This window comes from Juglans regia, chromosome 5 (genome assembly GCF_001411555.2).
Source record: "Juglans regia cultivar Chandler chromosome 5, Walnut 2.0, whole genome shotgun sequence".
Classification (NCBI taxonomy): Eukaryota; Viridiplantae; Streptophyta; class Magnoliopsida; order Fagales; family Juglandaceae; genus Juglans; species Juglans regia.
The window spans coordinates 12,063,476-12,091,111 of NC_049905.1; the positions used below are offsets into that span (position 1 = coordinate 12,063,476).

The 27,636-nt window shown below is 37.8% G+C and overlaps 1 protein-coding gene and 1 non-coding gene across 2 annotated transcripts; both read right to left on the reverse strand.

Annotated features, from left to right (window-relative positions):
• Positions 1 to 508: 508 nt before the first annotated feature.
• On the reverse strand, positions 509 to 27,344 carry LOC109017798 (uncharacterized mitochondrial protein AtMg00810-like). Its single transcript, XM_035690052.1, has 2 exons — positions 26,201 to 27,344; positions 509 to 579 (listed from the first exon to the last, which is right to left on the reverse strand). The coding sequence occupies exons 1-2, from the start codon at positions 27,342 to 27,344 to the stop codon at positions 509 to 511; spliced, it is 1,215 nt and encodes a 404-aa protein (XP_035545945.1).
• LOC118348565 lies at positions 18,642 to 18,748 on the reverse strand. Its single transcript, XR_004801642.1, has one exon. It is a non-coding gene; the product is annotated as a small nucleolar RNA R71 (small nucleolar RNA).
• Positions 27,345 to 27,636: the final 292 nt, after the last annotated feature.

A 27,636-nucleotide genomic window follows, 5' to 3' on the forward strand; every position in this document is an offset into this window, starting at 1 on the left:
ATGGTCTAGTCCAGACAGTAAATCTCTAAAGACCTAAATCTTCAGAGAGAATACCTTCTCTGTCCAGGACAGAGATTACAAAGTCCCATACCCTGACTAAGCAGGGTAGGGTATCCCAAACCCCAACAACTCCGTCAACGCGGAGGGGGGACTAATACTCCATTCGGACCAAAATCCGAAGGTACTAATTTTTTGGATTTTTATTTATCCTAGAGACTACATTACACAAAGAAAACTACAAAGAAAAAACACTGCAACAAAACAGAACACAGGAGCTGCTGTGGCGCGTGCAGTGCACGCGCCACTCTGGGGGGGAACCGCCAGTCGACCTTGGAGGTCTCGGACTCACAGACTCCAGAAACGCCGCACGTGGTGTTGGCGGAGGGCTCCCGGGTGGTGCGTGGAGGCCACGCGTCGACCGACGCCGTAACTTCGAGCCGCGCGTGCGGGCTACTCGCCGCTCCGTTCGGTGCCGTATTCGGTGGTCTTTAAGATCGGCGGCAGGGCATTACCATGGCGGGGCGCGTGCTGGCTTGTGGCGGCGGGAAGACCTAGATCGGCGGTTCACACTTATTTCTCCTGAAAAAACACAAAAACACAAAACAAAAACTACAAAGAAGATAAGGGAAGGAGGAGGAGGAGGAGGAAGGGAGGGGAAGGGAGCCGAAGCTCCCACCCCTCACGCCGGATCTATGACCGAGTTCTTTTTTTTCGGCAAATCGAGAGAGAGCGCAGAGGGAGGAAGAGAGCCCATTCCAACAAGATACTTAAATATACAAAAACACAAGAAAAATTATATCCTTGCCAAATATTACATCAAGACTGATCTTTTCGAGTATCCAACAAAATAGCTGATAATTGTTCTTAGGCCTATAGGGCCTAGCCTCAGCAGAAAAATTCCAGACATGATGTGATGCCCCCAATTCCCACTTGGGATTGGATGGTGACTAAAACATCGGGACATATAACTCAAGGCTACATACCCCTGTAAATAACAGTTAAGATTTAATGCACTATAATATTCTAGCAGTATGCAATAAATCGCAACGAAAATTCATGTAAATCTAAGTAAAATTTAAAGCAAATTTGTAAAATACTTGGGTAGTGCTAGTGTGCCGCCAAACTTTGACTGTTGGGTGTGCCCAATAGTACAAATTTCACATTTTATTTTTTTCTTTACCTTTTTTTAACATATTTAAATATTTTTAAAAAATAAAAAAACACTCAAATACACTAATAGTCACTTCCTTAATCAGTAGGTAAAAGAAAATAAATAAATAAATAAATGCATGAGCGGTCAAAATGAGGTGGCATAATAGCATTACTAAAACTAATTATCCCAAAAGATTTCATTTTGTTCAAAGTACTTCAAAATAAACAGTGTTTTGAAATCTCCCAAAACAAGAGGGATCTCCAAAAATAAATCATAAACCCCTTTTTCTTTTCTTGTTTTCATTTGACTAAAATCTTTCGAGGTTCTTCTCAAAACCCTACAAGGTCTTCTCTATTTTGCCTTGTCCTTGTTAAGTATCCTCCTTAGCTCTTCAAAAAGTTGTAGCATTTCTATAATGAAATGGTCTGCAGCTTCAAGTCTCTCCACTATGGCTAGCTCCGACGAGCTCTCAGGGCTCTTCGGGGCCTCCTTGACTATCCGAGGTGCTAGCCTCTTGTGCTTCCCCCATGTTCGGTCTCTTGTCCTGTACCAACTTCTACCATTCCAGATTGGGAATGGTAATGGAAATTATCACGGTGAGATTTCGAGAAATCTCTATAAGGAAACAAACAACATACAATAGATAACATAGGCATATAAAGGCAAACCATGAAATGAATGCATAGGCATATACTTGACACAAAAAGTTGGCTTATGCAACTTAGCTTTTAAATAAAACATATTTACCATCTTTGCACATCGAACAAAATGCATGTAAGATATCGTTAACTCATTGCCTTGTTCACTTCTTGTAGCATATAGTTGGGAACCTCACAGCTCCCCTGTGCACTGATGGTTCCCCACTCGACCTGTAACACCCCGACCCCGAGGGTCCGGAGAGTTAACTCATAAAACCTGATAATCAACTCTAACAAGGCTAGAGTACTTCCAAATTCAAGAATTTATCCATTTTCCCAAACCTCAAATCGACGTATATACTTCAATTAAATAAATCAAATAAACTCATCTATCCAATATTCAATCCAACAACCCAAATAAAATCAACTCTTCTTCATGTCTCAAATAACAACTAGAAATAATATAACATTAACATAAGTATCCATAAACCGTCTAAATCCATTGAAGCAAACTTAAGAAAAATAATTAACCTCCAACACCAACACTAATATCATGAGATACCCAACAACAAAACAATGCTAATCTTCTCCATAGACTCTAATACTGATCTTCAGCTGAGCCATCGATGTCATCTGAAATATTATGAAGATTAACGGGGTGAGTTATCAACAACTCAGTAAGCAGAGAGCATATACTAGCATGTAAACATGAGCATTTATAACATTTGATAAGCCGAACAGAACATTTACTTTCAGAATGAAGAAACAAAACTTGTACAAAAACATTAGAGCGAAATTTTCAGAAAAATGAACTTATTCCAAAAAGAACTTCCGTTGACATTTCTAAACTGAAACATTATAATCTTATCTTCATTTAATATCACATCGGGACAATACCATGTTTAACCCCCGTGGTAGGGTTATAAACCACCATTATACCCGTGGTTGGGCCATATTCCATGTTTCACCCCCGTAGTAGGGTTATAAACCACCATTATACCCGTGGCTGGGCCATTTTCCATGTTTCACCCCCGTGGTAGGGTTATAAACCACCATTATACCCGTGGCTGGGCCGTATACCATGTTTCACCCCCGTGGTAGGGTTATAAACCACCATTATACCCGTGGCTGGGCCTTAACAGAAACAGAACGGATTTCATCGAAAATCCGATTACAATCATATACAGAATCAGAACTTCATGCCAAGATTTTCAGATGACACATCATATCAAAACAAAACACTGAAAAGCTTCAGATAATTTCACATGTTGGAGATAAACATAAACAAAATATCCTCATTTGTTCATAACAAAACTTCCAGATTTTCATATTCGCTCTTTTACATAGTTCAGAAATAAAGTACACAAAACTAGCTCATGTCTACACCAGTCATGACAGAAAAATACTTTCTCTTATATTGAATTTATGCATATGCAGAATAAACATCTGAGGTTGTTTTCAGCTCATTTCTTTTCAAAAACAAACACGTTTATTTTCAAAGTCAACCTCATTTTATTTCTTTTATGCAAAACTAGTATATGAACCCCGCTTACCTGGACTTCTTAGCTTTTCAGAAATTTCTTCAAAAAAATGTTGAGTCGACTAATAATCGTCACCTATAAAAAATAATCACACAATTTCCGTAAGTTTTCAACCAATTACGGATTTCCATATTTAAGCCTAAGCTTCTAAAATAATCTATTTTAATTTCTCAAAACTTAAAAATCCTCATAATCCCAAAGTATATCATTACTTCATAAAATCACCAATATCCACCACAACCCACGTCATACACAAAACACCAATATTTAAACCCGAACAGCCAACAAATCTCATAGTCTAAACCAATCATACTAACAACTCCATCACCCAATCCAATCAACCCCGTTACTCCTCGGACTCAGTCCGGCAAAACCAACCAGCAATTAAAATACAGTGTAATGTGCTAGTGCAAAAATACATTAAATTCACGAGAATTCTTTGAAAAAAATACTTACATTGCTATATAATGATTTCCGAAGGATCACGAAACTGAAAAAGGCGACGTCTGAGCAACACCACAGTGTAAAATACACTGTGGCCGTGGGTCACAAATACCCACTTTTCAACGGAGACAAACGAAGACCCCAAAATGATAGGGTAGGGCCTAGAGAGGTCGGTGAAGCCAATGGTGGTGGTGGTTTGCCGTGGAAGACGGCGCACATGGTGGTTTAAGGCCAAAAGTATACAAATCGGAAATGGACTTGGTGGGGCTTCACCGGTGACGGATCGGAGCCGGGGTTGGGTCCAAAGGATTGCCAAGAGGTTGGGGATGAAGTGGTAGGAAGATGGTGGCCGGTGGTGGAACGACGGCGGCGCAGCGGCGGAAAGAGTGCCGCGGCTTCGTGGGTCTCATGGTGGCTAACGGCGGCACAAGGGAGGCTAAAAATGGAGGGGTAGCTTCGTCGGCGGCAGGGGAAGCGGAGGGGCTGGGAGGTGTCGACCACCGCCGGCGGACGACGGTGCTGGGAGGGAGAGAAGGAAACGGGCGGAGGAGAGGAGAGAGAGAGATCGCGCGGGAGAGAAGAAACCAAGGAAAATAAGGAGAAAAGAAAAAAGAGAAAAAGAAAAGGAGAGGAAAGAAAAAGAGGGGAAAAAAAATGAGGTCCAAACCTCATAACTTGGGTCACGAAAATGATCCAACGGAAACGATTTTAAAACCACAAATTAAATAAAATAATTTAAACGTAATGGTAAAGTCAAATTGAAATAATTAAATCACCCAGTGATTAATTTAAATATTATAAGCAATTTAAATGCATAACAATAAATAAATATCAAGAAAGCACACAATAAAATAATTTTCACCAAATTAACAAATTAAAATCATAGAAATAAACTCACTAAAAATCCAACCAATTTTAAAATAAGTGGATAAATTTTTGAATAAATAATAAAAATCCTTCAGTAAAAATTACACTAAAATACGGGGTGTTACACGACCGTAGTGATTATGTCATAATCTTTAACAATGTGACAGTTCACAATTTCGCCTTCACCTCATATGACACGTGTGAGGCACCTACTAGCTTTAGGTGCTACCCCGCTCCAGTATCCTTTCTACAAGGATCTATTTGAGGCCCGCCGATCATACTTTGTCGACCCAAAGGCTACCACTCCAATTTAAACACTCTAGAGTGGATATAGGAGTTCCACCAAGACAATCCCTCATCCTAGCATTTTGGGTTGTTATAAAATATGTACAGACTTTTTTGTCTAAAGCTGATATACAACTCAAATGCATGTGGCATAAGACTCATAACACTTTTCTTTTCCTAGATGATATGAACATGTGAATGTCGTGAGTCATGTAATCATGTAGTCAAACATTGAACATTCAGGTTACTACTTAAAGATATTAGAAGATTTAAATACTCAGTTTACAACATAGGCAAAGCACTCAACTCATACTAAATGGAAGAACAATGTTTAAACCCGTGCATATACATATAGACATGGCCAAATCATTGAAACTCATAAATCATGTTATAACCAACAACTTGACCTACTATATTCTAACCATACCCGAAAACATCATAACAAGTAAGTATGGCAAGATCATCATGTAAATCCAATTTCATAGCAAGATATTATCATCAATCAATGAGAGCATACGATAGCAAATAAATGCAACGTTTACGCGGCATATACAAACATTATCTAAAGTAAGTTGAGAGTATACTTACAGAAAATTTGAAGAGTTAACAAATAACAAGCTTAAAATATATTAGACAATATAAAATGAAGACAGAAGCAAAAGCCGAAATTCGAGTTGATGCATGTGTGGGAGTGGCTTGTCTAGGGTTTACTCCCTTTTGGCTCATGAACTCCATTTCATGACTAGACGAGTTCCTCCTATATTCGGAATTCACTCATATGGCCAAACACTATAGAGATAAGGGATCGTAGTTTCAACTCAAGAGGGTGGTTGTGGCCTTTCTCTCTTCCAAAATCTCATGCTCACATTTATAATGCTAGTGGTGGGTCGATTCTTCCCTCAAGAAGAAACCCTAGCCTTTCCCGAATATGCATATGCAAAAGAAAGCATGGATCCAACTTCACTCAACATGGCGGTGTGTGTGTGGATGAAGATGGGCATATGGTTCTTACCGTGCACGTTCTTTCTTGGGTAGTTTCACTACTTTCTTCTTCACTCGTGAGATCTGTTGTATGAAGGTGGAGGGTACATGTATGGTGTTTGGTTGGCGATAAATGATGACAGAAATGGTGAGAAAAGGGCTTAGGCATGTTGGAGGAGAAGAGAAGCAAGAGTGAGAACTTGAAATTTGTCCAAAAAGACCCTTCACCCATCGGCCCTTCCACTTTTATAGACATCCTTCCTTCTCTCATGTTCTAGCCTTGGAAAAGCAAGAGACTCAAGCATGGGTGCCATGTGGCACCATGGCCAAAACCCCTCATCCTCCTCATCTTGGTGTCACTTTCAGAAAATCAAGAGTCCCTTTGACAAGTGATGTGTGAAACCCCTTCATCCGAAACCCTAGTTTCCAAAAGTAACCATCTTCATGTGTCTTGGTTCAATGAAGTTGATGGCTGAAAAGGTCAAAGCACAAAACCCTCAATCATCCTTGGGAGGATGAACGTGTGCATGCTTGCCACTTGGCAAGTGGTGTGTGTGTGTGTGTGGGTTGGCTGAACCTCCTTATTTCCCTCACAAGGCCTCTTCCTCTTCCCTAGACTTGGGTGGCATGTAGTGTTGGTTCCCTAGGCAACCTTTCCTCTCCTCTAGACTTGGGTGGTTGGTGGGTGTTGTTTCCCTATGCATGTGACATGTGGTGTGAGGGTCTTGCCCTAGCTGTCCACCTCTTTCTCTTCCTCTCACAAACATTCTTCTAGAATCTATGGACGTGTGCCTTCCCCATGTACCTCTTCCTTTTCCCCATGCGACTCTTCTAGAAACTCTCATGCTTTCCCTCCATGCGTGACAAGTGTCAAAGGGGTGCTTGGCTTCTCCATGGTTGGCGTGCAAACCTTATGGCCTAAGTCCTATAAGTCTCTTGGAGACTTGTGGCTCTGATTTGTAGTGTCTCCATGCGCCCCTTCCCTTTCTCAAATCATTGCACCTTGGAACTTACTAAAATTCTATGGGTGGTGTGTGGGTCCTTTGGGTTTATCGAAACCCTAATTTCTCTTACTCCCCTTACCCACTTTTACGTCAAGATACAAAGTAACCTAGAGGTAAGTTATGCATGTGAGACACGTGGCATGTCGTTGTTGGCTCCACATAGCTAGGCATGTAGTCCCATTTTTTTCACTTCCATGTCCAGGTTCAATGCACCCTAGGTGTTGGTTTGCATGTTGGCCACATGGCATCCCTATGCTATCGAATGTGCTTCTTCCCTAGGTTCCTAACTATGGGAATTCTAGGAAAAATGAAAAGCTTTTTGTAACGCCCCGTCCTCGTGGGTCTGGATAGTTAATGCATTTCACCTAAAATCATCTCCAATAACACTTTTAAAATAACCCAGAGTCTCCATAACATAGTAACCTATTTGTTCAACATGAATATACATGTTCTTACATAAGGACACATCGGAAGTACCTCAATAATATACATTAACATATCCACAAAGACTAGAAATATCCATTACTCAAAATACCAAAGCAACATAAAATATCGACTCTACCAAAAAGACTCTCCAAAAAGTCCTTGTACCCTAAGGCATTTAATTTTCTATGATCAACAAAACTTGCAATTACTCCCTATTCCTGACTTCCAGTTAATGCATCAAAATTATCTGAAAAATATTATGGAGATAAGGGGTGAGTTATCAACAACTTGGTAAGTAGAGAACATATACTAGTATGTAAATATGAGTATTTCAGAATTCAGAATGCAGAACAAAATATTTACTTTCAAAATGGATAATCAGAAACATTTGGTTTCAGAATGCAAAATCAAAACATGTTACCAAATATTTCAGAGCGAAGCTTTCAGATAACTTTCTTATTCAAAATCCTTTGGCATATCAAAATTTGAGACATCATCTTCATCATATTGGAGCATTACAACGTGACAAATACCATATTTAATGATAAGTGTTATTTTTATGTGATTTTTATCACTCTTTTATTTATGAAAAGTGTCAGTTTTCCTTCAATACTATTGATTTAATTTTATTTCTACATTTTTATTTTATTTTATTGGATTTTAAGGAACAAGAGGATTTGGTGAGAAAGGAGCACATTTTGATATAAAAGAAGAGACTACGGATTCAGACCGATGAGAGGGAGCAAGATTTGAAGAGAGCCACGGAAACTTAGGCGACTAGAAGTCGCAACTAGAAGGCGCGACTAGAAGGCTCGACCAGAATTGGCGATAAGTGAAATATTTTACCTTCTAGGTGACAAGGCTCTGGGTGACTAGATTGGGCGACCAGTCTAATGACCAACTTAAAAGACCAACCTAAATGACATCTTGGGCAACAACTAGTAAAGGCGAGCAGTTTTACCGCTCGGTTGGTTGGCGAAAGGGTTCTATCATCCTAGTCAGGAGTCTTTTCTCTTGGTAGGTGAGGAGACCAGTTATATTCAGCGCACACGACATCTATCGGGTGGGACCCTTCCGAGTTCCACAATCAATCTGCTAACTAGCAAATCCACCCCAACTCCGTAAATCAAGCCACTTATTACTGAATCTTCCATTTTAAATAATTTCATTACTCTTCAGATAACTTCTTTTATGTTAAGTTTTATCTTTATAAACTGTTTTCCAAATCTTTAGGCTACATTGTAGCCGCATTTATCTTGTTTCCGGATTTGAATTTTGACATCTATTTAATTTCATCTTATGGGATTTTCTAGAGCTTTGAGGTAGTCTAGCAGTGAATACACAATTTATATTCTAAGATATCGTATTTTCAATATTTTCATGATTGAGTGTTTATTCCCTATTCTTAATGCTTGCAATTTTCTAACTAATTATTATTCGATCTATTGAATCGCAATGAGATTGAGAGGTGATCTGCGATTAAAGCTCTAGGATTAAGTATCATTAGTTGAGCGAAAGTAGAGATACTTTACTGCGATTAATGTGATTTTTAAGAAAAATTCAAAGAACTTAAGGAGTCGAGTTATTAATTGGAGATAATTTTAGTATTGTTCAAGAGAAAATATTGAATAGTTAAGGGATTTTTATTATCAACTTAGGATAATTGGGATTCTATAACAAGGAATAATAAATTATGTGGGATTTGCTAGATGAAATCAAACGCTCTAGATCTGTAATACCCCGTATTTTAGCGTATTTATTTATTTTATATGGAAGATTATTTTTTTAATTAATTTAAATATTATTGTTCTTGTTTTAAAATTTATTGAATTTTCTCGTTGGATTTATTTTATAATTCTTCAGTTGTGAAATTTGCTTTGATGTGCTTTGGTGATATTAATTAGTGTTTGTTTTTAAATTTGCTTTTTGCTTTAATGAATAATTTTATGGTTGGACTTTAATTATTATTGTTTTATTTATTTATTTTATTTTCCCACGCATGGCACTACCCCATGCACATCTTTCTCTTTTCAAACTTTAGGGTTTTATTTTTTTTTATTTTTTTTATCAACCATATAGATACACATTTTTCATCTTAGACTTGGAAAACTACCCTGTGCCGTCGCTGCCACCAGCCTCCAGAGACCACCATCGTGCAGCCCCTCCTAGTTCGACGCCAATCTCCATCTCCACACACGTAAAACTGACGCCCAGTAAACGTCCATCACCAAGGCTCAACGCCTCACTGTGCGCCATCACCTCCGTCACGGCCTCAACCGCAGCAACATGCCATTATCGTGAGAACGTCCCGCTCATACGTGGAGGTCAGCAACCGTGGGCAACCATTGCACTACGTCTAGCCACCATCGCCGGCCCACCGCCCAATTCCACACACCTCTGTTGACAGCCAAAGCTGTCTGCTTGGCCTTCTTTTGCACCTCTGTTTTTACATCTTAAAAACAGAGCATTTGACATACCGCAACTCCTCCACACCGGTTGCCTCAGCCTCAAGCATCATCACTGCCCACCCATCGAGCTCACCACTGTCGACCTCCGCCTAGCCTTTTTTTGTCTGTCGCGCGCCACCTTAGGCTCACAGTGAGCTTCACTCTCTCTCTCTCTCTCTCTCTCTCTCTCTCGCGTCGAGCTCTCTCTCTTTTCTACGTAAGGTTCCTCTCTCTCCCTCTCTTTAGATGGTCTCTCTCTCTAACCAGTGTGCTACCGACGCCCCCACCTCAATAAGCAACTACCCAGCTCGCTGCCTTCGTGCCCTCCGTCGCGTACGTAGCTGCTGTGTTATTCAAAGAAATTAGTTTTTATGTAAGTGTACTTCATGCTTCTAGGCTAATTTTATTTAATTACTCTTTTACCCTTTGAACTGCAACTTATGCCAAGTGTTTTAAAATTTGTATTATGTGTTAATAAACTTTTTTTTATTATGATTACAGAAAATCATTTAAGTATTTTAACATATTATTAAGTAAATATTTATTTTAAGAGTAAATAATATTGGTGTAATGTTGTTTTTACACTTTAGATATGATTTAGTCTATTCAAAAACAGTTATGGTTTATTTTAAAATATTTTGGGATAATTATATTATCTAGTATTAAACTTTATAGTTTGTTTTCAATAATAAATAGGTAAACTTTTAAATGTTTTAGTCAAAGTTATTAAATCAATATTGATGATTTTAGAAAGCGATGTTTTATGATTCGAGATTATGAGATTTTAGGTTTTGAGGAATTAAATAGGTTATTTTAGGAGTTTAGGCTTATATATTGAAATACGTGATTAATTGGAAATTTACGAGAATTACGTGGTTATTTTATAGGTGACGCTTAATTATTATTCGACATCTTTGAGGAAAATTCTGAAAAAGCTAAGAAGTCGAGGTAAGCGGGGTTCCTATGCTAGACTTTGCATAAAATAAAATGAACTGAGGTCCTTTTTGGGAAAATGTGCATATTTTGTTATGAAAAAGAATCTGAAAACAACCTCAGATATTTGTTCTGCAATACTCATGAGATTCTGTTTAAGAAGAAAGTATTTTCTGTCATGACTGGTGCAGACATGAACTTATTTTTGGGATTCTGTTATTGAACTGAGACAAATGAGTGAATATGAAAATTTGATAAATTTCGCATGTGACGTGAAGATGTTTTGAATCTGTTTTGGAAAATGTGAAATGATCTGAATATTCGGAACTTTGTTTTAATATGATGTGGCATCTGAAAAACTTTTGGCATGACTTTCTGATTTAGTTCTGACTCTGATTCTGACTCTAATATGGTGATTTTGATTCTGTTTTGCTCTGATATGTGGCCCTATCACGGGATATAATAGTGACCTCTGGCCCTGTCACGGGATATAATAGTGACCTCTGGCCCTGTCACGGGATACAATAGTGACCTCTGGCCCACCACGGGATATAATAGTGGATTTCTGTTCTGAGTGCAATCGCTATGGTAACATGGTGATTTATGTTCTACTTGGCTTTTCGCAGGATGCACAACCCTACCACGGGGGTTAAACATGGTCTCTGTTATGATATAATGCTCTGATATGATATGATAAGACGAAGATTGTAACGTCCCAATAGAAGGCCCAAACCACATAGCCTATACTCCAAAAGGACTAGTCAATGATACAATTAAAGCCCCATTGGAACCTTATAAAGAGCAAGAACTTTTCCTTCCCAAGCAATGTGAGATCCCATACACCACCTACCCTTATCCATATGATATGGGGTATCACAATCTACCCCCCTTAAATTCCCGACGTCCTCGTCGGGCCTATGCATTGTAGGTGGCACGGCTCAAGTCCCACATTTCTAGTTGGGATAGGCTCTGATACCATTTGTAACGTCCCAATAAAAGGCCTAAACCACATAACCTATACTCCAAAAAGACTAGTCAATGATACAATTAAAGCCCCATTGGAACCTTATAAAGAGCAAGAACTTTTCATTCCCCAGCAATGTGAGATCCCATGCACCACCTACCCTTATCCATATCATATGGGGTATCACAATAAAATAAGAATATGGATACAAATAAAGTTGGTTTCTGTTAGCAGAGTAAGCTTGAACTTTTATCGACTTAGTGTGCATTTATAATTTCATGTTTTGAAAGGAGCGGCATAGTCTGGGTGATCTACTTAGGTAGTAAGATATTTGAGGTTTTCGATTTCATGGATGTATGACACGAGGCTTTAGAATAGAAGATTTTAAGTTCAACAAACTCTAAGGATAGACTTACGGAAATTTCACCAAAAGTTTAAGATTTTGCAGACTTTAGGAAATGATTGTTATTAGTTCGGGGTTGTAATGACAGATTTTGGGATTTGATCCATATCAATTTAAGGATGATAGTTGGTGTAGATTCAAGAAGGCATTCTTGGTGATTTTGAGGAAAAAGTATAATAATTTATGGTTTTGGGAGATCAAACATTTTTCTACCAAAATGTGATAAGAGTTTTCTGGTCAGTAGGTATGGAGCCACCTTGTATTCAATGATGTTGTTTTTATGAGGACGTAAATTTTATGCATGTGGCGAATTATCAGAGTGCGCAGCAGGAGCGTGATATTTTTGGTTGTAATTAGGAGTTCAAATTTTGTATTGATTTTGAGAAATTAGTCGTGACTTGAATTTTTGAGACGATACTTGTAGTTGGAGACTAATCACTCAGTTGTACCAATTATGTTATTGATGGTTAACTTTGGAAATGACCATTAGGTTACCAAAGGTAGAATACAATGAATATTTGGAAGTTATACCATAGGAGTCAATTGAGGTTAGTATAGATTATTGAATAGAGCTATTAATCATTGAGATTCCTTGGATGTTGTATTAAGGCTCTTGTGGAAAAATGAGATTTTGGATATCATAGTCACCCTAGGAATACTGGACGTGTTGTGCTACTGGGGGACTAATTCGAGTATGATGTAATTGCCTATGGAAATAGATTTGAGAGAACATTACTCATGCTTGTTGGGAGTTGTTGATGGTCCGATTTCCAACCCCAGCCGCGCCGCCGTTAGCCTCCACGCACCACACGAAGCGGCGGCATTCCTTGCGCCGCCGTCGCCGTCGCGCCACCTCCGGCCACCATCTCTTCACCACATCATCCTCAACCTCCTAGCAACCCAATGGACCCAACCCCACCTCCGATCTGTCACCGGTGAAGCCCCACCATCAACATTTCCGTTTTGGGTGATTTTGCACTTCAACCGCCTTTTTCGCCGCCACCCACGGCCAACCACCACCACCACTAGCCTCACCGCCATCCCTAAGCCCTACCCTATCAATCTCGGGTCTTTGTTTACACCCGTTCAAAAGTGGGTTTTTGAGACCCACGGCCACAGTGCATTTGGCTTTCATAATTTCCGTGATCTTTCAAAAATTATATTATAGCATTGTAAGTATTTTTTTCCCAAAGAACTTTTGAGATTTAAATATATTTCTGTGCTAATTCATAATTACTGTGTTTTTGTTGGTTGTGCCGGACCGAGTTCGAGAGGTAAGGGGGGGTCGTTTGGATTGGTGGTTGGGAAATTATTTAGAAGGGAATTTAATTTTCTTTGTCCAGTACAGTTTAATTTTTGGAGGTATTAGTTTATATTTTCTGTTATGGAGTTGTGAATGGGAAGAAGTGTGCTTTGTGTAGTGTTGTTAGTTAAACTGTTAGTAATTGTTTGGGACTGCGAACTGTTGGAATAAGTGTGAGTTATTGGAATTTGAATTGGCATTGGTCTTGATGCTTGTATTGGACAATACTGAGATTGGTATAGAATATTTTGGGTCGAAGTGCGGGCTGTCCAGATTGTTATTTGGTTGTTTAAGTTGGATTAAACTTACTGAATTATGGTCTAGAAATTGGGTCTTAAGTTGTCTAAGACTAATTTTGTGTTGTTGGACTTTAATATTTAGTTTATATTATTTTTATGAATAGGTGACGAGACGGATAGAGATCGTATTCAAGTCATAGATAATGCGTTGCAGGAGTCAGGTAAGCGGGGTTCCTATGCTAGGCCCTTACACTAATTATTTGAGACTGAGGTTGATTTTCTGAAAAACTTTGCATATTTTTGTGGTGAAATGAGAACTTGGGAAAAACAAAACCAACCCCGGTCGTTTATTTGCATACTCATGAAATCTGTACGAAAAAGAGAAAAATATGTTCTGACATGCATTGTGTAGACATGAGCTAAATTCTTTCATGTGGTTTCTGAAATCTGGAAAAAGAGCGATATTGAGAATATGAAAAGTTATGCATTTATTTAGAAAGATGTTCTGGCTTTTGTGTTCAGCGTGTGTAAACTGTCTGATTCTGTTTTGGTACTATGTATTATTTTGATGTAACATCTGAAAACCTTTCGCATGGTGTACTGGTTTTCGTATCTGACTCTGTCTCTGCTTTGCTCTGCTCTGCTCTGTTATGCTCTGCTCTGTTTGGGTTGGTACCGACTTCTCTGTCTCTGAGTGCACCCACTTTGGAAACAAAGTGGTTTTACTGTGGTCATTCCTGTGTGCACACTCAGGGCTCCGAGAAGAATAAAGGAAAGATTTCACCTCTGTCTCTGCCTGGTTTGGCCACCAGGGCTAGCACAACCCTACCACGGGGGTGAAACATGGTCTCTACTCTGTTTGATGCTCTGTTTTGATCTGATGATGATACTCAGTTTATGTTATGCCAAAGCATTATGGGTTTTACTTGTCTTAAAATCATCGCTCTGTTACTTTTGAAAATATGTTCTGTTCTGCATGATAACTCTGGAAAATATTTTGTTCTGCATGCTCTACTTTGTAAATGCTCATGTTTACACGCTAGCATATGATTTCTGCTTACTGAGTTGTTGATAACTCACCCCCTATCTTCATAATATTTTTCAGATGATGTGGAGAGTCAAACTGAGGACCTGGATTAGATTGGTGAGCATGATTAAGCTGAGAGAGGATGTTAGAAGAATGAATTTTGATGTCTTATGTCTTTTAGATTTAATTATATCTTGGGCTTGGGTTTAGTAAGACTTTTGAACTTATTAGTTTGGTTTGTTATGATTACCGGGAGATTTTGGACTCCTTAGCTTATTTTGCTGCATTAATAACTTTGTAGAGTTTCAATGTGGTTATTTAGAGTACTTGAGATTGAGTTTTGCTAATAAGATTTTGGAGTTTTATTTTAGTTGTGTTGGGAAACATGATCTGAGGTGACAAGTAGTAATTCTCCAAGTGTTCAGTCATGTTGTGCCAAATGAGTCTTTGAATATTAAAAGTTGGTTTCTGAATATGAAATATTTGAAAAGTCGCTCTGATTTTCTTATAATATTTATTTTTTGAGATTTGCATATTGATACTGAAATGTTTTGTTTCTGCATTCTGAACTCTGTGAAAATGCTCATGTTTACACGCTAGTATATGTCCTCTGCTTACTGAGTTGTTGATAACTCACCCCTTATCTCCAATTATTTTTCAGATGATTTTTTAATAGACCAGCTAAGGATCAGGATTATGGAGCATCGGTGAGATGATTATCTAAGCATAGTGGATTACTCATAGAAGATTTCTGAGAAGTGGCGGATTTTATTAAGAGACTTTGTAGTATTCTGATGATGTTATAATGAATTGTGAGTTTTAAGTTATAGGGAGTAACTCTTCGATCCCTACGGGAGCGGGGCGTTACAAGATCTATTATTATTATTTTTAAAATCTTAATTTTAATGCTCTTTTCTTCAGTTTAGTTTAGATAATATATTCTTTAAATTTTGATTTTCCAAATAATAATTAATTTAGTAAATTTCAGTACTGGATAGCATAATTAATCCATGTGCGTTCGACATTTGTTTTCTTTAAAAACACTTTACTACTTGTTATGATTTTGTACACTTGCAGATATTTTTAGCACAACAAGTTTCTGGTGCTGTTGCCGAGGATTACTTATTTGTTATTGATATTGATACTGGCTAGATTTTTACTACTTTGGATTTTATTTTATTGGTTTAAATTATATCTCAGTTTGATTTTTTCTTTTCAGAAATTAGAAGTGCATTCCCCCATCTAAATCATTAGAGTATACACTTTTCGATTATGAGATTGAAAGAACTTTATGTCAGATTAATAATGAGAAAAAGAAAGAGGTCGCAGCATCTAAATTTAATAGGGCCGACCAGGAGCACAAGGCATTAAAAGACTATGATATGCCCTCTGTCAATGGGGGACATCTAGTATACGACACTGTAACACCTTGCTCCCCAATAAAGACATTTTTAGAATTTTTGGAGAGCCAGTGTGCTACTAAACTTGAACTTATAGCTTTTCTTTTTAACAATGCGACATATGCGAAAGATTCTATAGATAAAACAAAGTTTAATAAATACTTAAAATTCAAAATAGAGTCTATGGAAGTACTTATTTAAAAATATACGAAAGTCTTATGTGCTTATTAGAATAATTTATTTAAACCTTAAATCATAAACTGAACATGAATCTATTGCCTCGCCTCCTATGGTCATGTTCTGTCCTGTAGTCTCATCCTCATAAATGTCATCACTTAGGATGGTTTAAAAATATAAAAATATACAAAAATGAATTGAATATACTCAATAAGTAACACATCATTTAGTAAACATAATAAACATAAGGTTTTTTAAAAATGTGCATACTCATAAATACATACATAAATAACATTAACATGAACATGAACTTATCTTTTACTTGTCATAGGCCGATACCCACTGTTAACACATGTGAGTTAGGGTTAGTGAATCTAAGTAGATTCTGATTCCACCCGTGACCGTGAGTTGTGGAATTCATACATAAGAAAGACATACTAGGTGCACTACCAGCATGTACGACCTAGCAATGCATTATGCCCATAACATATCATAACACAGGCCGTTACATATCTTATAATTCATACTTCATCACAATCATACTTGTATACTTGTCATATCATAGATTTCAAAAGAAATCGCATACATATTTGTTATATCTTGTCATATCACATCATAGATTTCAAATGAAATCGCATTCTTTCGCTTAGAATCATGATTTTTCTCACATAAAATCGTGATTTTTCATAAATATTTTGATGCATAAATCTTCACATAAAATCATGCATGGATTTTCATAACTTATTTTCACAATTTATCAGATGATTAACTTTAAAATACTATCAAGCCCAAATATCTTATTTATCCTGATTTCTGCTATTGACATGTCGCTTAGAAATAATACTCAAAAACTTCTTGTTGTCCAACATCTATTTTCTCTTGGTTTTTACTATAGGAACCCATCACACTAATAAATAGACCCTTCTATCAACACTAATTGAGTAGGGGTACTTTTGTAATTTACCATAACACATCTCATAATATTTCATGGTATAGGTATATAAAATCTTGCGGAATGGCCTTACTAGAGAGGTAGTGCCAGTGGGCAGTGGCTTACCGTGATAAACAACTAGTAGTGGCTCGTGGCTGGGTGCGGCGACAACTCCAGTGAGTGGGCAACTATGCAACTGTGAGAGAGAGAGAGAGAGAGAGAGAGAAGAGTGTGAGAGATGAGAGGACACGGTGTGAGGGAGAGGAGGCAAGTTACCAAGAGAGAGGGTGGTGATAATTTCACCGTTCGGGCATTGCTGCCATGCTTGGAGATGATGACTGCTATGGTGGAGGGTGGTTCACAGTTGGGCAGCTTGCGAAGGGAAGAGTCGTGCTCTATTTTTTGATGCAAGAACAGAGGTCCTTCGGTGAGGTTGAGGGTGTTGATGAATTGCTGGACGTGGAGGGGCAACTCGTGCAATGGTCATTGGCATAGAGAGCAATTGGTCGAGGTGCTTGCTAGACAGTGCATAAGAAAGAGGTGGTGGCTCGACATGGGGCAATGGCAATTACGGACCATGACACAATCTGCATCTCGGGCTGTATTCATGTTCTTCTTGCTACTCGTGGTGGTGATCGGCTTCTTGGAGGAGATGACTGAGTGAAGGCTCACGGTTTGCCCATGGGCTAGGTGGTGCTTGTGATTATCTTGTGGCGTTGTTGTGCAAGGGCTGATGTAAAGGAGCTGGGTAACGTGAGGGCTGCTCCGTTGGTTGCTGGTGGCTTTCGTTGGCTGTGTGACGGGTTATGTAGGCAAAAACAAAATGAAAGTGAGGCTCTATATATAGACCAATGGAAAACCCCAGTGGTGAAGAAAGAGAGATGTACGTGCTTGGGATCAATGGAACTAGATCCGTGCGTGGTTGGAATTTATGAAAGGAATCTGATAGCTAGGAGTTTTATTATGAAAAGGAAAACATAAAAGTAATAGTGTTTGGAGTCTAACACTCATGTGCTTGTACTTTAAAAAATAATAATAATAATGGAGCCTTAACACTAGGTTCAATTAAATATAACTTTCTAATAAATTCTTTTATAGGCTTTAACTCATTTATTGTACCTAATAAAATTATCCATCATTTATCCCTAAAAATATAGGATCAGGTTGTTACAGGTAGCCAACTATACTAGCCAATAACTTCGAGATCAAGTCAACCATCATTCAAGTGATTCAACAAACCGTCCATTTTGGGGGGCTGTCACATTAGGATCCTAATGCCCATATTGCAAGTTTCTTAAAAATTTGTGATATTTTTAAACACAACGGAGTGATAGATGATGCGATTTGATTGAGACATTTTCTCACTTATAGAAAAAGCAAAAGCTTGGCTGAACATTTTGTCGCCCGGCATCATCACCACCTGGGAGGAGTTAGCCCAAAAATTCTTAACAAAGTATTTCCCTCCGGCCAAGACAGCAAAGTTAAGGAATGATATCACTACCTTCATCCAATTTTAGGGTGAATTATAATATGAGGCATGGGAGAGATACAAGGATTTATTGCGCAAGTGTCCACATCACGACCTCCAAACCTGGCTTCAAGTATAGACATTTTACAATGGTTTGGGACCCACAAATCGATCTATTGTTCATTCGGCTACAAGAGGAGCATTAATGAGTAAGACCCATGAAACCGCATATAAACTTCTAGAAGAATTGGCATCCAACAACTATCCATGGTCTACGGAGAGAGCAGTGCCAAGAAAGACGGCTGGAATTTTTGAACTTGATTCTATTACCACATTGGCGGGACAGATGGCAAATCTATCACAACAACTAGGTAATATGAATGTTAATGCTATTCAAACTAATGTTGTTTGTGATCATTGCGCATGAAATCATTCTAGTGTAGATTGCCAAGTGGGGAATCCGTTTGCCCAACCGAGTCATGAACAAGTCCATTATGTGTCCAATGTTCAACGTCAAAATAATCCTTATTCAAACACGTTCAATCCAGATGGAGAAATCATGATGGAAGGACGGAGAGAGAGTAATCATGGCATGTGGAAGAAGATGTTACCGAGAAGAAGAGAGAGCAGTGGCTTGATGCGGCGGCCGAGTAGTAAGATGGCGATGTGGAGGTGGGAGTTGGCAGAGTGGGATGGTTGGTTTGTGGCACTCAGTGGAAGCAATAATTTCCTCTATTTTGTGGAGTAAAAACGTAGGCCACTTGGACGTGCAATGGTTGCTTCGGCGGCGGTGGTGGCAGGCAGCAGTAGTTTAGCAAGGTGGTGTAGGGTGTAGCAAGACCGGGTTGTGGCCATTTCCGTCGAGAACGGTGGCAGAACGCATGCTTGGGAAGGAAGGTCTGGTTGTGGAAGTGCTTTGTTTCTTAGTGCAAAGACAGAGCAGTTTCGGCTTCTTTCGGTGGTGGTCTTGTTGCTTCAAGTAGAGGCTTGCAATGGTTGGTTTTTCCTTCAGGGGGAGAGGTTGATGGACGGTGTGGGTTGTTCATGGTGATCTTATTCTGGAAGTGAGGCGTGGAGAATACTACTGAACATAAACTGGGCAGTGAAGCTAGTGCTTCTGTTGGCGGCTACATAAAAGACCATTTTCATCGAAAACTCCAAGCGATGGCAACTGTAGTTTAGAAGATGGGGTCTAACGTGTACATGTTGTATGTATATAGGGATAGTTGTCGTGAACGTAAAGGGATAAAGATGTGCATGAGGTGGGAAGTTAGCTGCTATGCTTGTTTCCTGGACACGTGGTGACGTGGGACAGAGTGTTGTGTTGGCCTTGTCATGCTTGATAGAAATTTACGTAGAAGGTGTGGCTTGATTTACGTCCATGGGTCTAAATATATAGAAGCAGTGGTTTAAGAAATTTTATCATGAAGGGGACTCTAAAATTGTAACTCTAGTGTGGCTTGATTTACGTCCATGGGTCTAAATATAATGGGCTAGGACTCAATAAATAATTTAGGCCATAAATGACCAAAATAAATCTCTCATCCAACAATATCTTTGACATTTAGAAAAATTTTATTAGGCCAAGTTCTAAATATTCTGACCCCACCGTGGTTTGTGATTTATTATTTGGAGCTTTGTCCAATCATTGAGCCTAATAAAAAATTCATACTTTGTCAACATAAATTTTTTGATCCCGTAAGTTACTCTAAAATTACTCGTTAAAACTCAAATAGACTTTTCATATATAAGTCCAAAATTATTTAACAGACTGGGGCTGGGCCCAAGTGTTACACTTTTCCCTTCTTCCAAGTAAACACCTCCCATGTCAAAACCCTAGTTAGTGTTATTCCTAAGCCTACGGCCCTTGGTGACCGATTTTCACTTGCCCATGTTGGGCCCGTCATTGAGCTCTGGCGCCTCTCTCTTAAGATGGGCAAGGCCTTTGTTGCTTTTTAGATTTTCTACGTGCCATAACTTAAAAAGATAACTAAGTGGGCTAAGATTGAACATAATGAAAGTAATAGACGAGAACTTAGCTAAGTCCGGGTTATCACACATGAAAATGCCTAATACTAGGCCTTTTGTCAGTCCATAACTCATATGGAGTTTTAGCAAGTGCTTTACTAGCTACTCGATCAAGAATGAAAACTACGGTCTTTATGGCATCTCCCCGCAGTGACTCTAGTAAAATAGAATCAGTTATCATACTCCTAACTATGTCCTCTAGGGTTCAATTTCGTCTCTCAACTACACCATTTTGGTGTGGAGTCCCAAGTATGGTGTGTTGAGGAACGGTGCCACATTCTTTTAAATACCTCAGAAATGACTAGGACATTGTTTACCTAATCCATCATACCTACCATAGTATTCACTACAATGGTTTGATCTAGTGGCCTTAATTTTCTTATCTAGCTAATTTTTACCTTCATCTTCGTAAGCCCTAAAAACGTCACATACTTGTGATTTTTCATGTATACCCATAATGACAATAGTCATCTATAAAAGTGATAAAATATTGTTGACCATTTCAAGATGTCATAGCGAATGGACCAGAATGTCAATATGTATCACTTCTAAGATGCTTGAACTCCTATTGACACCTATTTTCCATATATTTTTTGTTTGCCTTATATGCATTCAACACAGATTCTAAAATCTGAAAAATCAAGAGGACCAAGAATTTCAATTGACACTAGCGTTTAAATTCTCTCCTTCAAGATATGTCTCAAATACTAATGCCCCGGTATAGAAAAATTATCATTCATTAATCTTTGATTTGTGGCATATTATTTACATGCAAGGTTTCAATTATGTTTAAGTGAGAGGCATGCAAGTCTAGCAAATAAAGATTATCAAAGAGAGATAGTACCAATAAGACTTGAAACTCATAACAGACTAAATTTCTTGTTTCAAAAGAACAAGAATAACCGAATTTTTCTAAACAAGAAACATAATTAAATTTTGTCTAAATGATGGTACGAAAAAACTCTCATCCAAATCCAAATAAAAATCAGACTCTAATTTTAAACTATAGACTTCAATTGCCTCCACTCTAACATTATTGTCATCTCCCAAGTAAATGAACTTTTTCGACCTCACTTGGTGTTCAACACTTAGGTACCCTACATTGTAACACTTGAGTGAATAGTAGCTCATAAATCTATCTACCAAGTTCAGGTGGCACATATTTCAGTAAAAACAACAGTAGAAAAATCATATTTCTTTGCAAGACACTTTTGATACTAGAGATAATTATTCTTCACATAACTGGTCTTCTTGCAAAAGTAACAAGTAGAAATCTTATCCTATCTCTATTGCACAATTGTATGTGAACTCTCAGAATCCACAGTTACTTTAAGTTTATTATTCCTCTTTATTTTCTTACTACCTGGATTTTCATAAGGAAACGTTGCCAAGTGTGCAGTTTCTATTTTCTCATAAGCTACCCTCTGATTAGTAAACTTCGGAGGGCTCATCAACCCGAAGTACATAGTCCAAATCCATATACCCAAGAACAATAGTAACATGTTTTTTCCATTTTGTAAAATTGGATCTATTAAGAGCTAGAATGTAATTCAAATTGGAAGATGCAATCACTAAAAGAGAAAACAAAACTCACAATAAACAAATATCCAATGAATGTTAATGCATCGACAATGAGAAACAAATCATAATTATCATCATGCAAGTTTTAGTCTAATGGAACAACAAAATCAATCAGACAAGAAGATATAAAATTAAATGAAAATTCTATCGATTTATAAATATAGGTTGCTATGAGATACCTAGTGCATCATTGCCAGTCGTTGGACAGTAATTACAACATGCAAGTGAAGATCTCCCAATAAGGTTAGTTAGCATAAATAGTATAAAATCGGGGTCTAGCCAAATAATAGTCTTCCTTTTAGCCAAGTATTGAATACATAGGTTGATCCCAAAATTATACAACTTACATTCAACTACCTTATACTATCTTTGACCTGGCCAAGTTACAACCTTGCCTTGGACAGATTGTTATTTGCATGGATGTAGATGTAACTAGATGCAATCCATTGAATTTTCTTTTTCTTTTTTTGACCTTTTTTAGGCCAAGGAAAAAATTTCCATGATAGAGGTCACTTAGGCAACATATCACTTTAATCTTTCAAAGCCTATGGTATGGATTGCCAATGAATTTCTCAAACAAAGTAATTATGAGAATAAATAAAATAATATTAAATAAAATGTCTATGATAGAGATATTCAGATAAAAGAAGAAGTTTTTTTTTAAATATTATTAAAATAATAAAATATTATAATTTTAATCGATCGGACCAAGTCAGGATCATGGGCAAATCGGGCGACACAGTTAACCAGGCCATCAAACCCAATTAACTAACTATTCAGAATAACAATGGATTGGTCAAAATGGGTTAGGGTCAACCCATTGTTATCTACTACGACCCAATTCTTGAAAAACATAATAAGATGAACATTTTGAGTTATACATATTCCTTTCATTCTTGGGCAACCACTTGTATTCAATTAGTTGCCCTTTAGGCGATGAACCATATATTCCCGCAAGTCTTCATCAACTTGTTTTATATAAAATTGATAATATTTATCGATCCATTGTCAATATTTATAAAAAGGATGAAGTAGGTTATAGAGGCACCATCTAGGGACGGAGTCAGATTCTCCATCTCCGGTCTCCAACTCCAATGATAACGGACGGGTTTATATAAAATAGTTAGATCCACTATAGCAGACAGGTTTAAAATAGCTGGATTTTCCATCTTGTCATATAATATTCTTGTCGGAGCCCTTACCAATAAATAATTATATATCTAAGAGCCATCTGCCAGTTTGGACAAAAGACAGGGCACTGCAGTTGTTAGCATATACTATTTGATCTTCCCAGCCTTATTTTTTGAAATCATTTTTTATTTTAATCAACTTGAGATACTGTTATTTTTGTTTTTGTTTTTTTTATATATATGAGATAAAATGAGATAAGATGAATTGAGATTAAAAATATGTTTAAATATTGAACTGATTTGATTTGAGATGAGTTGAGACACTACAAGGAACAATACTTTTACCAGCGATACATTTTTGCTGGTACAACCCATGTTTACGCCGCCTTACACCTATACCAGCGATTTCAATCTCGCTGGAATTTCGCTGGTATTAAAGCCCCATATTAGATCTACTCCAATGGAAACTAAAATTCGCCGTCATTGCATTTTGTTTCCCAGCGAAATTTTTTCGCTGCCTATAGATCATATAATCGCCGCAATTTGAAGAAACGACGCTGCCATTAATCATTGGGAAAAAATCATTCTAGCGATCTCTTTTCATCGCCAAAAAGTGAAATATTGCTGGTAATTTCCTTTAGCCGCGATATTAATAAATCGCCGCTAAATAATTAACTGTTTTAAAATGCAAGTTCCAGCGATAAAAGTTCGTTGTGAATTCCCCTTTCCCTTCAAGATCATTTTGTGGCGATCTATATCTCGCCGGTATTGATCTTTCTACAGCAATATTAACATCGCTGGGATTGAGTTGTTCGTTTGGAAACCCTTTCGCCGCACTACTAAAATCGCTGCTAAATATAAGATTACGGCGATTCTAATATCGCCGGAAAATTAGAATTTCGTTACAAGATCATTTTTGCAGGGATACAATAATCGCCGCCATTTAATACTAACAACGATTTTTTGTTTGCCGGAAATTGATTTGTTCCGTAAGTGCACTCAATTCCAGCGATCATAAAGATGCCGTAAGAGATACAGACTGTTTGTAAATTGACTAGCAGCGAGAAATAAATCGAAGGTATTGAAATGTTTGCAGCGATTTGAAAATCGTTGGTAGTGGCCCCTTGCGTCATCTTAATGAATTTACCGGCGAAAAAATTCGCCGCTGCTGACCTTAAAATCGTCGGGAAAACTGAATTCAGTGGGAACCATTTGACCTCATTTTCTTCCTAGGCCTGGTTTTTGGTTGTTCCTAAATGCAATATTCAACTGACTTGTGCTGCATTCATTCAAGTATTCAACCAACAACGCATGCAAGTAATAAATACTCATCCAAACTCATATGTATTTATACACTAGGGTGGTGTATTATATTCTCATATCAAGTACAAACTGAGCTACATCTAGTATAATAAATAACCACGACGGTCATAACAAATCAAGTTGCCACTAGACTATCCACCCCAATTTCTACTACCATGTTCCACAACTCTATTTAAGTGGGACCGTTCATCGGCATTAGCACACAACAACCAAGCATATCGTCTTCGACTTGGGGGTATGCTACGTCGAAAATATATATTGCGCAACACTTCTCATACTCTTCATCCTTGTATTTGACAATATTAACAAATTGCACAACATTAAGGAAAACAAAAAAAAATCAATTATGAGTTTAATCAAGATAGTTTTGATTACATTATGACTAGAAGAACAACCAGTGAAATTTGAGATTGAAAACTATTTGAACAGTATCAAGGACGTTAGTGTTGAACTTGGTATTCGGGATTGAGTTCCATTCGAAATTTGTGTATTGACTGTAATTAAATGAGGTGCGCCCATTGCTTCTATAATATAGTTTCACTGCTCCGTTAGTATATGTCATTTTATAGTTACAGTTTTCCTACTATGAATCTTTATTGTACTATGGCTTCTAGATTTTCCACCCCAATGCGATCTAATTCAAGGGATTGTTTGTTTTCCCAAAAAATGAGTATGTCTCACACTTACCATATCTTATGGCTTTGGCTTTATGGTTCTCCTCACTCCTCCCCAACTCCCTACTCCCTTGAGTTAATGTGAATCTCTCTCTCTCTCTCTCTCTCTCTCTCTCTCTCTCTCTCGGATCGAAGAAATAAAAGTATACATATGTCCCGTGTACTTGGTAAATGCCTAGCTATGAGCATCAATAAAATTTTCTGATCTATATATGTTGAAACAGCAGTTAAATTTTCTGACCTATTGAGCATTAGGAATTTACTGTATAAGTAGGCCATCAAACTTGTTGCACAGGGGCAGAAAACTCAATGAATATTTCAAGCGGTTTCAGACAACAACTTTCCAGAAATTGAGTAAACTTGTAAAATCTGTAACTTCAAGATTGAGAAGAACAGAGAACTTGAAATGTAAACTAAAGATTGAGAACAAAAATTCAATGTGAATTTATTATTCTGCAGAATTGCATGCATAATACTTTTACAACCTTTCTATTTATAGACACGTATACTAACTAACTTCACTTTACAGAAACAGAAGATATTCACTTAACATTCTAACTAATTATCACATTTGCATTTGGATTTAATTTCACTATTATTTGGAATTATCTCATTTTGCAATCTGACTTCACTTTTCTGTTTAGCTTCTTTTGACTTCAACTCCAAAGCTTCAATATGAGTTTGTATATTCCAACACCCCCCCTCAAGATGAGAATGTATATTGATCATTCCCATCTTGCGGATCAGATGATGGAAATTGAGGGAACCAAGTGGTTTAGTTAGAATATCTGCCAGCTGATGTTTGGATGGGATGTGAATGATCTTGATCAAACCTTCTTGCAATTTTTCTCGGACCAAATGGCAGTCGAGTTGGATGTGCTTTGTTCTTTCATGTTGGACAGGGTTTGATGCAATGTCAGAAGCTGGTTTGCTGTCTGTATAAAGCAGAATAGCCTGTGGATGAGGGACCTTTAAGTCAGCTAGCAAGTAGATCAACCATTGTAGTTCACATGTGGTAGAGGCTAGAGCTCTGTATTCAGACTCAGCTGAGGATCGACTAACTGTTGGCTGTTTCTTTGATTTCCATGATATAAGAGAGTCACCAAGAAACACTGTGAATCCAGTGATACTCTTTCTAGTGTCAATACAACCACCCGAATCACTATCTGAGTAGGCTTTTAGATGAAGAGGGGAATGTGCAGACAGAAATATACCTTGGCCTGGTGTTGCTTTGATATACCTGAGGACTCTTTCAGCAGCGTGAAGATGATTACTACTAGGATTAGCCATGAACTGGCTTAGTGCTTGGACTGAGTAGGATAAGTCAGGTCTAGTTATAGTGAGGTACAATAGCCTGCCCACTAATCTTCTGTATTGTGCAGGATCTGTCAAAGGTGGAGATGAGTCATTTGCACTCAGTTTTAATGTAGACTCCATAGGAAATGCCACAGGTTTACAACCTGAAAAACCACTATCTTGCAAGATATCTAAGGCATATTTTCGTTGGCATAAAGTTATGCCTTTGGTTGATCGAGCCACTTCTATCCCCAAGAAGTACTTTAGTTCTCCCAAGTCTTTTATAGTGAAAGAGTCGTGTAAGAACCTTTTGACATTGACTATATCAGCAAGATTATTAGAAGCAAGAATCACATCATCAACATAAATCAAGAGTGCTATAAAACTGTTTGAATTATGCTTGATGAATAGAGAGGAGTCAGACTTCCCTTGAATAAAACCAAATTGAAGTAGAGAAGATGACAATTTGGAAAACCATTGTCTTGAGGCCTGCTTTAGACCATATAGGCTCTTTTTGAGTTTGCAAACTCTCGGATCAGTTGGTGAAGAATACCCTGGTGGTAGTTGCATATACACCTCTTCATTTAAATCTCCATGAAGAAAAGCATTGTTTACATCAAGTTGGTGTAAATGCCAATTCTTAATGGCAGCAATGGATAACAATGTTCTCACTGTTGTCATCTTAGCTACAGGTGAGAATGTGTCAAAATAATCAAGGCCTTCTTGTTGGGTGTAGCCTTTTGCTACTAATCTAGCCTTGTATCAATCAATTGTGCCATCAGCTTTGAACTTAACACGATATACCCATTTACATCCAATGGCAACCTTATTTGGAGGTAATATTGCAAGTTCCCATGTTTTATTTAATTCAAGAGCTTTGATCTCATTTAACATGGCTGCTTGCCAATGTGGAGAAGAATTGGCTTGTTTGAATGTCTTAGGCTCAAAAATAGATGATACAGCAGAAGTGAAT